Genomic DNA, 14,897 nt, shown 5'->3' with positions numbered 1-14,897 from the left:
AATCTGCCAGATGGGCATTCTTTGCACTTTTCTAGACGTTTCTATTGGTTCCCTTAAAACAGGCAAGCTCAATCAGGCACAGATACAGTATTTGAAATGATTTTATGTTGTATTTGAACCCAGGTCTGCCAGTCTGTACCTTTCATTCCCCCGGAAAAGCCTCTCCAGTTGGCGAACACCATCAGAGGCAGCCGCTCGCGGTTGAAGTCACGGATGGCCTGGGCTGTCTTAAAGGCTGAGTCTGGGAACCACACCTGGCCAGCCTGTTGCACCAGCTGAGAGGAACGCACAGAGAGGGATATTACACTCTGGTGTAGCTGTCATTTCAGTCTGTGTTACCTTGTCAGATCATGTATTTATTTTCTAAATGATCGAAGGCATCAAAACTTTATTAATGACGGCTTACAAACAGGTCCCCTTGGCATATGACACAAGCAGGTCCATTACGTAATCATTAAAGGACACAACATACACTAGGTGTACAAAACAGAGGGTTGTGCGGACAGTACATCACTGAGGCTGAGCTCCCTGCCATCCAGGACCTCTATATCAGGCGGTTTGAAAAGAAGGCCCGGAAAATCGTCAAAGACTCCAACCACCCAAGCCATAGACAATTTTCTCTGCTGCCGCATGAAAAGCGGTACCGGTCTACCATGTCTGACACCAAGTCTGACACCAACAGGCTCTTGAACAGCTTCTATCCCCAAGCAATATGACTGATAAAAATGTATCTTTATTGATCTTTTAATTCAATCTTTGCACTGTCTCTGTGCACACTCACATAGCCTCTAAACACTCGGACACCCACTCACATACAAGCTGCTGCTACTCTGTTTATCTTCTATCCTGTTGCCTAGTCCCCTTTCCCCTATACATATCTACCTTCATCACTCCAGTATCCGTCACCTTACCTCTATACATATCTACCTTCATCACTCCAGTATCCCTGTCACCTTACCTCTATACATATCTACCTTCATCACTCCAGTATCCGTCACCTTACCTCTATACATATCTACCTTCATCACTCCAGTATCCCTGTCACCTTACCTCTATACATATCTACCTTCATCACTCCAGTATCCCTGTCACCTTACCTCTATACATATCTACCTTCATCACTCCAGTATCCCTGTCACCTTACCTCTATACATATCTACCTTCATCACTCCAGTATCCGTCACCTTACCTCTATACATATCTACCTCCATCACTCCAGTATCCGTCACCTTACCTCTATACATATCTACCTTCATCACTCCAGTATCCCTGTCACCTTACCTCTATACATATCTACCTCCATCACTCCAGTATCCGTCACCATACCTCTATACATATCTACCTTCATCACTCCAGTATCCCTGTCACCTTACCTCTATACATATCTACCTTCATCACTCCCTGTCACCTTACCTCTATACATATCTACCTTCATCACTCCAGTATCCGTCACCTTACCTCTATACATATCTACCTTCATCACTCCAGTATGCCTGTCACCTTACCTCTATACATATCTACCTCCATCACTCTAGTATCCGTCACCTTACCTCTATACATATCTACCTCCATCACTCCAGTATCCCTGTCACCTTACCCCTATACATATCTACCTCCATCACTCCAGTATCCCTGCACATGTAAATATGGTATTGGAACTGACTTTTTAAAATATTTCCTTTATATAGTGTGCTTACTTAATTACTTTATTGTATATAACATATTTCCTATTCTTATTTCTCGTGTTTTTTTTCTAGTAATACATTATTATTGTTTATTCCATTGTTCCATTTTGAGTTTGCAAGAAAGGCATTTCACTGTACTTGTGCATGTGACATTAAAACTTGAACACCTTCCTAACATTGAGTTGCACCCCCTTTTGCATTCAGAACAGCCTCAATTATTCTGGGTATGGACTACAATGTGTAGAAAGCATTACACAGGGATGCTGACCCACATTGACGCCAATGCTTCCCACAGTTGTGTCATGTTGGCAGGGTGTCCTTTGAGTGGTGGACCCTTCTTGATACACATTGGAAACGGTTGAGCATTAAAAACCCAGCAGCGGTGCAGTTCTTGACACACTCAAACCGGTGAGCCTGGCACCTACTACCATACCCCGTTCAAAGACACTTAAATCTTTTGTCTTGCCCATTCACCCTCTGAATTTCACACACACACAATCCATGTCTCAATTATCTCAAGGCTTAAAAATCCTTCTTTAACCTGTCTTCTCCCCTTCATCTACACACTGATTGAAGTGGATTTAACAAGTGACATCTATAAGGAATGATAGCTTTCACCTGGTCGGTCTATGTCATGGAAAGAGCAGGTGTTCCTAATGTTCTGTACACTCAGTATACAATGTGGACACTAAGCCACTCACTCTGGCCTCAGAGTCCAAGTTGGCTGGATCGGCCGGGATAGCCACCTCAACGGTGCGTGTTTCCACTGCGATGACACCAATAGGAATCCCTCCTAACCTGTGATGTTTTTTGTTACAAGTTAGTTGTTAATTTACGTTCCGAGCACTAACATCTCAGGGGTTCCATATCCTGTAGGTATGATGCTTTACATGTTGTCAACATGTATGGACCTTTATAATGTCATATTATAACACTTCAAATGTCTCTCTCTATGTAGCAAACGTTTTCTACTGACTCAAAATGGCTGGTATTTAGTAAGGATTCAAATGCATTAGAATTTCATCATAATGCATTGTGCCTGCAGACGTTAAGTTTTACTCGTATGTCTTCTGTAAGCATTTCTATCACAGAATTCTAGGATTACAAGTTGCTATTGTGCGTATGTGCGTACCTGGCTCTGCCTACCACTACTGTCTGGGCCCAGGATCCCAGTACCTCCATGAAGGAGCCATGGTCACAGAATCCACTCTGCCAGGCTCCTTTCAGAACTAAACACACAAACAGAGTTGATTTAGTCATCCACATTAATATGTAAAGTGTATTGCATTTCTTTAATGCACTTTAAATAGTTTTGGTTCGATTCAAAATACAATACACTACACCGTGGAATCAAAATGATAGTGATATATCCATGAGGAAATAGAATCTGGGCAGAGTTAAGAGGGTTATGTATTCTGCAGAGTGTGTCTTACTGGGGTGGGGCCTCCCAGCCAGTAGCCAGCGGGGGTCATAGGGAGCCTTGGTGGGGGTGAACTCGATCTCCCTCTCTACTGGGTCCTTGGGTGGGATCACCGGCACTGGAGAGTGCTTGTTCTGAAACCAGAGTAGAACAATGTTCTGAGATCTTCTATCTGGGGGTTGGTCGGCTGAGTTCGACCTCTTACCGGACATATTTTGCCTGGTCCCACATCTATTTGTGCGGTCTTGCCAACTTGGCGTCTCAGAGTATAACTGCTGATCTAGGATTAGTTTTGCCTGTTAGATCATAATGAATACGATTATATGAACAGGGGGGACCTGATACTAGATCAGCACTACTACTCGGAAAAGCTTTATGAATATAGACTCAGATCTGGGACCAGGCTACGATGTTCTTTCTCTTCTTCGAATGTACCTTTGGCATAAAGGAGAGCCACTGCAGGATGGTGAAAACGCCCTCGAAGTCGTCAGGCACCGTGCTGTGTGTCACGCCATTGTTGTGCATGATCTGGACGCCTCCCAGCTGGTTGTTGGAGGTGTACACCTCTCGGCCCAGGACCTGCAATGAAAACAGCTCCACTGTCAACGAAACACCACATATCCAGTGGATTACATTCCACTGCGCAACAGGGAAAGGCAGATACCTAGTCAGTTGTACAACTGAATGCATTCAACTTAATCAGAGAGGTGCGGGGGGCTGCCAATATCAACATCCACTTCTTTGCGGCCCGGGGAACAGTGGGGCTACTGGTCCAACAATCTAACCACTAGGCTACCTGCCGTCTAAGTGGTTGAAAAGCAGAAGGCATTAATGGTTATTTAAAATAGTTTTTTCAAGTAATAGTTTCACTATTTATGAAATACGATTCTTCTTAAAGGGGTATTTTAGCTAAAAAACATATTTTGATATATTCCTTTTCAGTCCACTGCTGATATGGTCTCAAATTACCATTATGTTATCCTAATAGTGGACCTGTGTTCACTTCTTGGAAAAGTCTTACAAGGTGTCAAAAGCATGATGAATCCAAACAGACAGGACAGAGGCATACCTTGTTGAGGGCTCCAGCCCCAGTCAGGATGATGTGGGAGTTCTCCACCTGGATGACCCTCTGCCCCAGACGCACCAGATAGGCCCCGATCCCAATGGCACGGCACGTCACCTGCAGTAACCAGGACATAACATGGCTTTAACATAAGCTATGAGGCATGGTAGGTCTAACCACCTGGGATATCTAACCCCAGACGAAGAGATGTGTGTGTGCGCGTGCGCGGTTTGCGTGCGCGTGTGTCTGTTGTGGTGATGTGACGTCTCCTCCTGACCATGCTGATGGTGATGATCTCATCGTAGGCCTGGGATGTCTCCCCGGCGATGGTGCCTGATCCCCTCAGGTTCTCCACCCCCAGTCCCTCCTCGGTCCCTATGATATCAGTGATAACATACCTGGAGCCCAGTCAATGGGATGGGAGAGAGTGAGAGGAGAGTGAGTCAGCGAATCTCTGGGATAACAAAATGTGTGTGTAAGCTGTGCTATTTGATAAAGGGGTGACTAGCCCCAGGTGAAGGGGGTGTGTCCTACCTGGACTCCCCTCCCTCCTCCACATGGTGGCAGTGGACAGAGTTGGTGGAGCTGATGCGGGTGTAGTCCTGGGGCGTCAGGTACAGATACTTGAAACCCTACAGGTGGACACAATAAAACAAACAGTCATCAGTCCAAAGGAAGAGGGCTCACACAGTGAAAGAGACAGGGCATGACTGTGTAGAGGCTGATAGTGATTACATTATGCCCCACCCACCACTGTTCTGATCACAATTCTGTTTGTCCAACATAGTAGACCATGCCACCAGCACATGTGGAGGGAAGGAATACCGTTAAGTCAGAAAAGGAACATGTTTGATTGCCATAATCTCTACTGCAACAGATTATTAACATTTTGAATGAGTATTTCCAGCGAGTGTGTTTCCCCCCCCCCCCTTTACCAGCATGGTTATGCCCTTACATGTTTCAACCCTGCACCCAAAGACCTTTTTAGAATGACTATTGAGTTGAGTGCGTCAATAGTTAAATGGTCTGGCATAGAGTCTACTGGTAAGTAGTGCCTGGTGGTAAGCCACCTTGTAAGGGTCTTGGGGGTCGATCCAGGCCACCTGGAACATGTGTCGTATCTCCTCGGCCAGGCCAATACGCGCCCCGCTGTTGGCTGAGATGTAGATACGTGGAATGCCCTCGTCCCGGGCCAGCTCAGACGCCCGCAGGAACAGCAGGTCTTCCTGGGGCCCGAACGAGCCAATCATATAGGTGATGTCGTTGCAGATGACGATGATGTCGCGGCTCTCGGGATACTCAGGCGTCTTCATTCGCATCCGGAAGGCTACCATTCCCACCTGGGAGGGAGAGAGAGTGAAGAAGGGTATATGCGATTGCCATGTGGTTTTGGGACAACATAGGGGATTTAAAATAAATAGCGTCCTGCTTATCTTTGCTTCAGTTCCTTCCAATCCACTTGAGCATGACGTGTTCTACCTGGTTGTCTCCAGGCAGGCGGTTCATCTGCACCAGTCGGTCCTGCGGGTCCAGCACCAGCTCAGTGCACATCAGCACATCTTTAGGATAACTGTCACCCGGACCCCACAGCTTAAAGAGGGCCTATGAGACACATGGGTTAAAAAGAAATACAGTCCACACAGCTTAAACAGAGGAAGGATCAAGGGTAAAACACTTTTACAGTGAGAGAGAGTGAGAGTGAGAGTGAGAGTGAGAGAGAGAGAGAGAGAGACCCCACCTGTCGGAACATTTCAGGGAAGTCGTAGACGTAGGTGGTGCCCAGGGTCTGAGCCTGGAAGCGCTTGTACTGCAGCAGGTCCTTGGTGACATAGGGATGGTTGATAAGCATGCCGTGCAGAGGGCCCTGCTTGTCCTCGTATGACTGGAACATGATCTAGAGATCGGAGACGGAGGTCAGCAGCAACTCATAGCTTTGAATTGATAGAGAAACTTAAAAAGAAAGTTCTTATCAATGATTTGTGAAGCATCTAGTCTTCATGAATGCCCTATGAAACCTTTATTACTTGTAGAATCTTTAGTCCTGCACTGCTTATTCAACACCATTTCTCTGACTGTGCAGTCTGTACCAATCTGTGCCCACTGAATGTGAGTGGCAATTTCCTGTAGCACCGGTAAGCAAGTGAGCTGATCCGGTTTATAGTGCTCTTCCTGATCTGACCTACCTGTCCTGTTGAGGGGTCTGTGACTTCCTTATATAGGCTGATGTCCAGGTTGTAGCCTGACTCATTGGTGAGGAACAGGTGGATGGGGATGGCGGTTCCGGTGGGCGTCAGCCGAATGTTGATCTTCAACTCGGCCTGGAGCACCCGGAGCTTCCACAGCCTACTACCGTAACGCATCACCATGGAGTGCACTGACTCCTCAATCTAAAAGGGGGAAGGGGGAGAGAGAGGACACAGAGAGGCAACACATACAGTATAGTTCATATACAAGCTTTATTTATATAGGACATTTCAGACATGAATGCAATGCGCTTCACAGGAAAAAAACTATACAGGAAAACTGAAATATTTACTACACAACAAACATAAGAGGATAGAAAAAAAAGCATAACAATAAAAAAATGAAAGACTATAAAGCACCCTGAGGAAAAATAAAGCTAAAAAGGTGTTTCAAGATCTCTTTTAGATATTTCCACAGTTTTGGCTCCCATCAGGTTCTCTGGCAGGTTATTCCAGAGGCTGGTGGCATAATAACTAATGGCTGCCTCTCCATGCCTCTTGGTCCTGGGCTTTGGGATAGTTAAAAGGCCAGTGCCAGAGGACCTGAGGGACCTACTGGGAACATAACTTAAAATCATGTCTAATATGTATTGGGATGCACAATTCTCGATTGATTTAAAAACCAACAGAAGAATCTTAAAATGTATTCTAAAACTCACAGGCAGCCAGAGCAGAGACTTTAAAAGCGGTGTAATGTGTGCTCTCCGTCTGCTGCAGCAGTCTGTATGTTTTGCAGTTGAACAACGGCTTTCTTGAGAAGACCAGACAGGAGAGCATTACAGTAGTAAAAGCATGGATGAGTCTATCAGCCTGAGATAGAAACGGCCGCACCATGGCAATGTTCCTCAGGTGGTAAAAAGCTATTTGTCACATTCCTAATGTGTGATTCGAAATTGAGTTCAGAATCCAAAACGACACCTAGGTTTTTGGACCTGGTGTTTGATCTTTATTGCCTGTGAATTAAAACATGCAGCCAGATTCCCTCTGTGCTTTGGCTCCAATAATAAGTACATCAGTCTTGTCTTGATTTTGCTGGAGGAAGTTGTGAGCCATCCAAGTATTTAAATCATTAATACAGTCTATTAATTTAACTGTGGAGCTAAAATCCTCTGGTGGCACAGAAATGTAAAGTTGTGTATCATCTGCGTAGCAGTTAAAATCAATCCTGTGCTTTCTGATTACGCTGCCAAGGGGTAACATATATAAACTGAACAGTATGCAAAAATCGACCATGTGAAACTCCAAAAGGGTGAGAAAAAAAACTCTTGCCCTAAATACACTATATGATCAGAAGTATGTGGACAGCTGTTCGTCAAACATCTCAATCCAAAATCATGGGCATTAATATGGAGTTGGTCCCCCCTTTGCTGCTATAACAGCCTCCACTCTTCAGGGAAGGCTTTGCACTTTATGTTGGAACAATGCTGCAGGGAATTGCTTCCATTCAGCCACAAGAGCATTAGTGAGGTCGGGCGATTACGCTTGGCTCACAGTCTGCGTTCCAATTCATCCCAAAGGTCTACAAAGGGGTTGAGGTCAGGGCTCTGTGCAGGCCAGTCAAGTTCATCCACACCGATCTCAACAAACCATTTATGTTTGGACCTCGCTTTGTGCACAGGGGCATTTTCATATTGAAACAGGAAATGGTCTTCCACAAACTGTTGCCACAAAGTTGGAAGCACAGAATCGTCTAGAATGTCATTGTATGCTTTAACGTTGCGATTTCCCTTCACTGTAACTAAGGGGCGATGCCCGAACCATGAAAAACAGCCCCAGACCATTCATTATTCCTTCTTCACCAAACTTTACAGTTGGCACAATGCATTGGGGTAGGTAGAGTTTTCCGGGCATCGGCCAAACCCAGATTCGTCCGTCGAACTGACAGCTGGTGAAGCGTGATTCATCACTCCAGAGAACGCATTTCCACTGCTCCAGTCCAATGGCGGAGAGCTTTACACTACTCCAGCTCACGCTTGGCATTGTGCATGGTGATCTTAGGCTTGTGTGTGGCTGCTCAGCCATGGAAACCCATTTCATGAAGCTCCCAACAAACAGTTATTGTGCTGAAATTGCTTCCAGAGGCAGTTTGGAACTCGGTAGTGAGTGTTGCAACGAGGACAGACGATTTTTACAGCACTCAGTGGTCCCGTTCTGTGAGATTTTGTGGCCTACCACTTTGCAACTGAGCCATTGTTGCTCCTAGATGTTTCCACTTCACAATAACAGCACTTACAGTTGACCGGGGAAGCTCTAAAGGGCAGAAATTTGACGAACTAACTTATGCTGCCTATGACGGTGCCACGTTGAAAGTCACTGGGCTCTTCAGTAAGGCCATTCTAATACCAATGTTTATCTATGGAGATTGCATGGCTGTGTGCTCGATGTTATACACATGTCAGCAACAGGTGTGGCTGAAATAGCTGATTTCCACTCATTTGAATGGGGGTGTCCACATACTTTTGTATATATGGTGTAGGTCCTAAACCAATGTAGAACTAGACCAAAGAGGCCAACCCACCTCGAAAAAGCAGCACTTAAATCCAAGAGTACAAGGACAGAGAGCTGTTTGGCATCTGTGTTGGCTCTAAGATGATTTACCACTTTAACTAAGGCCACCATCATGTAAGATCATTCGCTTCTTAATTCATGAAACCACACAATCCTTAGTTGTATGTTTTTGCTCATAGGCCTGGAGAGGTGAGCTCTTTTCTGTCCGATAAGGTCATTTCTGGGTAATATGTGTGTTCATTTAAAGGACCTGTTTTGGCCCTGGAGCACCCCCAGAGGTAAAAGTTTTGCATAGCCCCTTTAAAGATGGAATATTACGAAAAGTATTGTCGTCAATCACTTAGCTAAGCACGTTATGGAGGAGCCGGCAGCGCAGATAGGAGGCACACTGACCTTAGAGGGATCCATGATGACGGTGGGGACAAAGTTGAGGAAGATGTGGTTGCAGTCAGTACGCACATTATTGTTGCTGAAGGCTACCTCCAGCTCATCCATGGCCTCCAGGAGAAGACGCTCGCCCTCATTCTGCAGGTACTCAAAGGATGCTTCCTGGAGGAGAGAGAGAGGTGCAAGAGCTATGAAATAAAAACATTATTCTTAGCAAGACAAACTATTTATCTTAAATATAAGAGAACAAAAACAATACATGTATTTTTAAAGAGATTTGTATTTCATTTAACCTTTATTTAACTAGGCAAGTCAGTTAAGAAAAAAAATCTTATTTACAATCATACTGGCCACAGAGATAAAAATGGTATCCATGAGTTCATCTGACTCTGGGGAAGTAGATAAAGGGCCTCAATCCCGAAGTATCCCTTTAACTTTGTGTGGCGTTGACTCAACTCCCCTGTACCTTTGTGATGAGGTCAGAATGGCGGATGATGGCTCGGATGAAGAAGCGGTAATCGGTGACCTCGGCACCCTCCTGCACACGGGCGGCGCCCAGGTACAGGTGCATCTTGTGGTTGGCACAGGGCACGGCTGTCAGGTCAAAGTTACGCATGCGGTTCAGCTCCAGCTGGAAGGCCAGAGCAGGCTCCAGGTTCCTGTAGATACGGTCCTCCTGGAACTGGGAGAGAGTGAGGAAGTGGGGGGTGTTGAGAGAGAGATAGTTTACTAGTGTTTTAAAGTTGTTCATGTATAACAAATGTCCAGTTACTGTGAGAACTATTTTGTGTAAATATGTTGTTGTTTTTTTACCCCGTCTCTGGCTCTGAAAGTGAAGAACTTGGGAAATTCCCTCTGGTAAAAATCAGAGAGAAAAATGTTATCAATCTTGGTTGTATTCATTAGGGCACCAAACAGAAGAAAAGGGTCAGAAACAGGGAGACTATTATTGTCGAATAAGAAAGGATTCTTTTAATTTTCCATTGCAAAAATCTTTATATATGACCCTGCTTTTATTAGCCATAGTTTAATGTAAGTTCATGTTAAGTTAATTGTACATTAATCATAAGTGACTGAACAATTTTTGTAACCTTTATTTTAGCAGGCAGTCCCATTGATACCAACATGCACACAATTCACAAAATACAGTTGGGGAAATGTGTAGATTGTAAGGAACTAAAAGCTGATTTATTCCGAGGAGACCGAAGAGATTACCAGAGTTAGCCATACCTGAGACCGGGAATGTTAACTCATACGTCTGAAGGTTATTAATGATGTTAGGTACGGTAGGAGTTTTTGTAAAATAGCTTTAGAAATAAAAAGAGAGCAATGACTCAACCTATGTGACTGTCCAACAGTAAAGAATGCAGTGAACAGAACATGTCGCCTTGTAATAAAACGAAGAGCGCTATGTCTAACTGCATCTAATGGCTTTAAAACCTTTTACAGCAGTGGGCTAAATCACACAGAGTGTCTCTTGGTAGTCTTAAACAAATCTACTTTGAAACAAAAGTATACACTTCACACACATGGTTATGGTCTTAAAAAAAGAAGACACCTGTACCATGTCAGATATACAGTTGAAATGTATTACATTTTGAGTTTGCATCCCAATATTACACGTTTTTGCAATTTTATAACTGACTTCATGCAATTCTACTAATTTTGCCATGGGGTGGAGACAAAATGAGCAGTTATACAGCACATTTCCTGCAATTCTACACATTTTGCCATAGGGTGGTGTCAAATGTTAGCAGTTCTTAATATGATAACGGATGATCAATGGGCTCCAACCTGGTCGGTAATTTGACCAGGTTTACTACAAGTTTAGATAGCTGGCCGCTAGACTAACTTAACAATAAAAAAAAACGAATATCTGACATGGGCTAAATGAGTGACTGCTGATACACAACCACATTTCTGAAATTGCAACTTGTGTATTCTATTATTCTAACTTTCAACAGTTGAGACCCCTGACTGAGTTCCCCCAAAAAAATATTATAGCCTATGGCGACGTTGATTGAATGATCTGCTTTCTACTGTTTAGCGAGAAGCAAACTATTTCTATAGAAGAAACCCATTTGTATTCCCAGCTTCTTAAATAACTCATCAACATGCTTTTTAAGAGACAGCATATTGTCTATCCAGATGCCCAGATATTTGTATGCAGGAACATGATCAATGGAGGCACCATCCAAGGTACATACTTGTATATTATCAAAAATCTTTTGGCAAGCAATTCAAGTACAGTCAGTCTGAACATCTCGACGTTGGTTTGGAGTTGATAGCTTAGACGGTGAAAGAGGACATAGGTCTAGAATTTATTTTACCATTCTAGTCTATGGCTCTTTTTTTCCATTAAAATGCATTGGTATTCATAGTAACGGCTCTATTTAAGATGCTCAATTAGGGGACATAAGAGAGCTATTTGCTGACATTACATAGCTACTTTTTGTCACTCTAAACTCCGACAATCAGCTTGTGATTGGTAGCAGATATTTTTGTTACGATTTCAGACTTGAATAGCAGGGAAGTAGACCAAGATGTCATACCCTCTAACCTTTCGTCTAACTTGTTGAGGAAGTGGTCAAAGGAGCTGATTTGTGTCAAAAGTTGCATTCACAGCGAATGGAATGTTGGAAGTCATGATGTCACAATGGAAGCTTTAGAATGTTGAAGAAATAGTGTGAGAGGAGATGAAGTCCAATACGTTAGTATGGTTAGTATAGGAAATTGTATAAAATCACACTATTCAAGACCAGTCTGCTTGTTTTAAAGTTTGAATTGCAAGCCACACTTATTAATAGTAAGAGATGACGGAGTAAAACTCACCATTTTATTCAACAACAACAAAGGGAATTTCAAATGTAGCCTCGTATGACCATTCTGATCTCCAAGCTTATATTCTGTTTCGCTACATGGATTCCGTGCAACAGAATGGAAGCTTGGGAGATCAGGATGATCGTACGAGGATATTTCAAATGTTCTTGTAGAAGCATCTTACCCTCTGTGCGACTAAAAACGTGATCCTTCGGATGCCGTGCTCAAAGAGTAAAACTTTCTGGAATAAGAAATCATCATATCAAGTATAATCCCAGTGCAGAAATCATAGGACACTGGGATAATAGTGAAGGGGTGAACCCCTTTAAGATTCCCCCCTATGAGAGAAATCCATAATGTTACTGAGAGAGTTTGGGGGGGATGAACAGTGCTGCTGACCTTAGACTGGGCAAAGGCAGTGAAGGCTGTGACCAAGGCATCGTCATTCTCTGTGTCTGCCGACTTGATGGACACATTGATGATATGGATGGGGTTCTCCCTCATGTTCTGCAGGTGTGCAGGGGAAATAATCAATCACAGCTTAGTGAGAAATCTCAGCCTTCCCCCTCATATACCAAATTATCCTCTTAAAGATACTCTGAGATGTACAGTTAATTAACATAGATGATAACAAAATAATATAAATGTCTTATATTATAAACATACAAATCATTAGTATTAGGCAAACAGTATATATTTTCTGTCTGATATTTTGGTCTATTTAGGGGATCCCTTGGGGGTGGCTCGCAAACACCACCAGAGTCAAAAGGTCTGTAAAGACTGTGTAACACGATCCCATCACATGGTCACCTTGCAGTTGTCCTCCTCGTAGAGGCTGGGGCAGGCCTCGGAGAACAGCGGGCTCTCCAGGAGAGGGTCAGCAAAGCTGGAGATGACCTCGTCAAAGTTCCTGCACACACAACCAGCGGATGGACACACTGGTCAGGTCAGGACAAGGCGTAGTATTACCCTATATTACCCAGCCTACATATTTCTACCATGCAAACCTGACACCCAAGAGTTGTTCTCTGTGTTATTTCACCTTTTGAAGTCTTCAAAACATTGGAAGGCCACCATGGCCCCCATGCGCTGACAGGGGGGAGAGAGTGCCCCTTCTAGGAAGAGCTCGCTACCCTGCCGCCTCATCTCAAAGTGCCCTGTCCTGTTCACCGGCATCGCCACCCTGAGGGGAGGGAGGATACACTGGTGACTCCTGGGTAGGTTTGGGGTGGGCACAGAGAGCAATGTTCAGTTAAGGTTGGGGGTTGCTTTTCTTCAGCACTAGGCATGGTGAACAACCATCGACACAAATGAGTGTAGGTGTTGGTGATCAACTGACAGCAAGTTTACATCATGATGCCAATAGCATACTGTACCTGTTGTCTTTCCACAAAGCATAACAGACAGCAATATCTTAGTTCACAAGACACTTTTTTTCTTTGATAATACGTTTCATAATATGAACTGATTGGCTGATTGTGTTTGATTGGAAATGGTGGGGCAGATTACTACAGTGGCCTATGAGGGTAAAATCAGCCTCTGGTTGAATACAGAATCCCCTTTTTGTCACAAAGGAATCACACAAGGTTTTAAAAGGCACAATGCATACTGTAGGTCAGACAAATTAAATGTGCCTCCCAAAAGCTAATTATCTCTATGAAAGTTAAGACAAACAATACACAACATTAGAAAGTCAATTGGCAGAGGTTTACAGTTTTAAAAAGAGAGGGAAAAGCCATGCATTCCTATGAGACATACACAGACAGAGCCAGAGACCATGTGGCAGGAGGAAGGAGGAGCTGTATCCTACCTGTTCAGAGTAGGGCTGCTCCCTCTGAAATCAGACAATTGGCAGGTGAATGTTCACAGTGGATGATCCACCTGAAAGCTCTTCCTTTACCTCTTGCATTCTTATTAGTTTCAAAGCACTTCATGACATACTCTAGCTTTGCACACATTAATAATCACCATGAAAAATGATTTTAAAGTAAAAAAGTTAAAAGCAGCTTATGGGTAATTGTATTTCTGTACTGTGTGTGATTGAGATCCATTGTGATCTTTCAGGTTGCATTCATGAAACCAGACTTATGACAAAGTAAGAGAGCAGAGAGAAAAGTTAAGCCTCTGCAATCAGGCCCGACTTTCAGTGAAATAGAATTTGCAACACTCTGTAAGAAAAAAAAATGTTTTAAACAATAACAATGACTGAAGTCCTTTTCCTGGTTTGTGGAATCGGAGCGTTGCCATCTTGAAAGGAATCTGATATAACAGAAGTTAATCCCAATAGTTTACCTCGGTCTGACTATTTGCCCCAAAGTGGCGGTGGGAAAACAACAAAGCTAAGGAGGGTTGGTCCTGGTCGGTCCCTGGATGGGAGACCAGATGCTGCTGGAAGTGGTGTTGGAGGGCCAGTAGGGTGCACCCTTCCTCTGGTGTAAAAAAATCTGCCCCAGGGCAGTGATTGGGGACATTGCCCTGTGTAGGGTCTTTCGGATGGGATGTAAAATGGGTGTCCTGACTCTCTGTGGTCACTAAAGAGTTCATGGCACACTGTAAGAGTAGGGGTGTTAACCCTGGTGTCCTGGCTAAATTCCCATTATGGCCCTCATACCATCACGGTCACCTAATCATCCCCGGCTTACAATTGGCTCATTCAACCCCCCTCCTCTCCCCTGTAACTATTCCCCAGGTCGTTGCTGTAAATGAGAATGTGTTCTCAGCCAACTTACCTAGTAAAATAAGGGTAAAAAAATAAATAATTGTGGGGGGGG

At 43.9% G+C, this 14,897-nt stretch overlaps 1 protein-coding gene across 7 annotated transcripts in view; it reads right to left on the bottom strand.

Moving 5' to 3' along the window:
• The window catches only part of LOC109876227 (acetyl-CoA carboxylase 2-like), a 60,052-nt gene that overhangs the window by 3,112 nt on the left and 42,043 nt on the right, over nucleotides 1-14,897 (bottom strand). For 5 of the 7 annotated variants that reach the window (XM_020468689.2, XM_031818029.1, XM_020468700.2 and 2 more), the window contains 20 exons: nucleotides 13,937-13,960; nucleotides 13,169-13,339; nucleotides 12,937-13,036; nucleotides 12,526-12,633; nucleotides 12,311-12,367; nucleotides 10,120-10,161; nucleotides 9,773-9,988; nucleotides 9,313-9,468; nucleotides 6,352-6,555; nucleotides 5,907-6,062; nucleotides 5,648-5,770; nucleotides 5,239-5,508; nucleotides 4,703-4,800; nucleotides 4,446-4,566; nucleotides 4,175-4,285; nucleotides 3,541-3,684; nucleotides 3,119-3,239; nucleotides 2,818-2,914; nucleotides 2,387-2,483; nucleotides 140-275 (listed from right to left, as the gene is read on the bottom strand). In XM_020468689.2, coding sequence (XP_020324278.1) covers nucleotides 140-275; nucleotides 2,387-2,483; nucleotides 2,818-2,914; nucleotides 3,119-3,239; nucleotides 3,541-3,684; nucleotides 4,175-4,285; nucleotides 4,446-4,566; nucleotides 4,703-4,800; nucleotides 5,239-5,508; nucleotides 5,648-5,770; nucleotides 5,907-6,062; nucleotides 6,352-6,555; nucleotides 9,313-9,468; nucleotides 9,773-9,988; nucleotides 10,120-10,161; nucleotides 12,311-12,367; nucleotides 12,526-12,633; nucleotides 12,937-13,036; nucleotides 13,169-13,339; nucleotides 13,937-13,960 — 2,552 coding nt within the window. The remainder of the gene's footprint in view (nucleotides 1-139; nucleotides 276-2,386; nucleotides 2,484-2,817; nucleotides 2,915-3,118; nucleotides 3,240-3,540; nucleotides 3,685-4,174; nucleotides 4,286-4,445; nucleotides 4,567-4,702; nucleotides 4,801-5,238; nucleotides 5,509-5,647; nucleotides 5,771-5,906; nucleotides 6,063-6,351; nucleotides 6,556-9,312; nucleotides 9,469-9,772; nucleotides 9,989-10,119; nucleotides 10,162-12,310; nucleotides 12,368-12,525; nucleotides 12,634-12,936; nucleotides 13,037-13,168; nucleotides 13,340-13,936; nucleotides 13,961-14,897) is intronic. The other 2 variants (XM_020468696.2, XM_031818032.1) reach the window with 2 other exon arrangements.

This window comes from Oncorhynchus kisutch, linkage group LG3 (assembly GCF_002021735.2).
Source record: "Oncorhynchus kisutch isolate 150728-3 linkage group LG3, Okis_V2, whole genome shotgun sequence".
NCBI classification, from domain to species: Eukaryota; Metazoa; Chordata; class Actinopteri; order Salmoniformes; family Salmonidae; genus Oncorhynchus; species Oncorhynchus kisutch.
The sequence above is the reverse complement of the archived record's forward strand: the minus strand, read 5'-3'. Positions and strand labels throughout refer to the sequence as shown.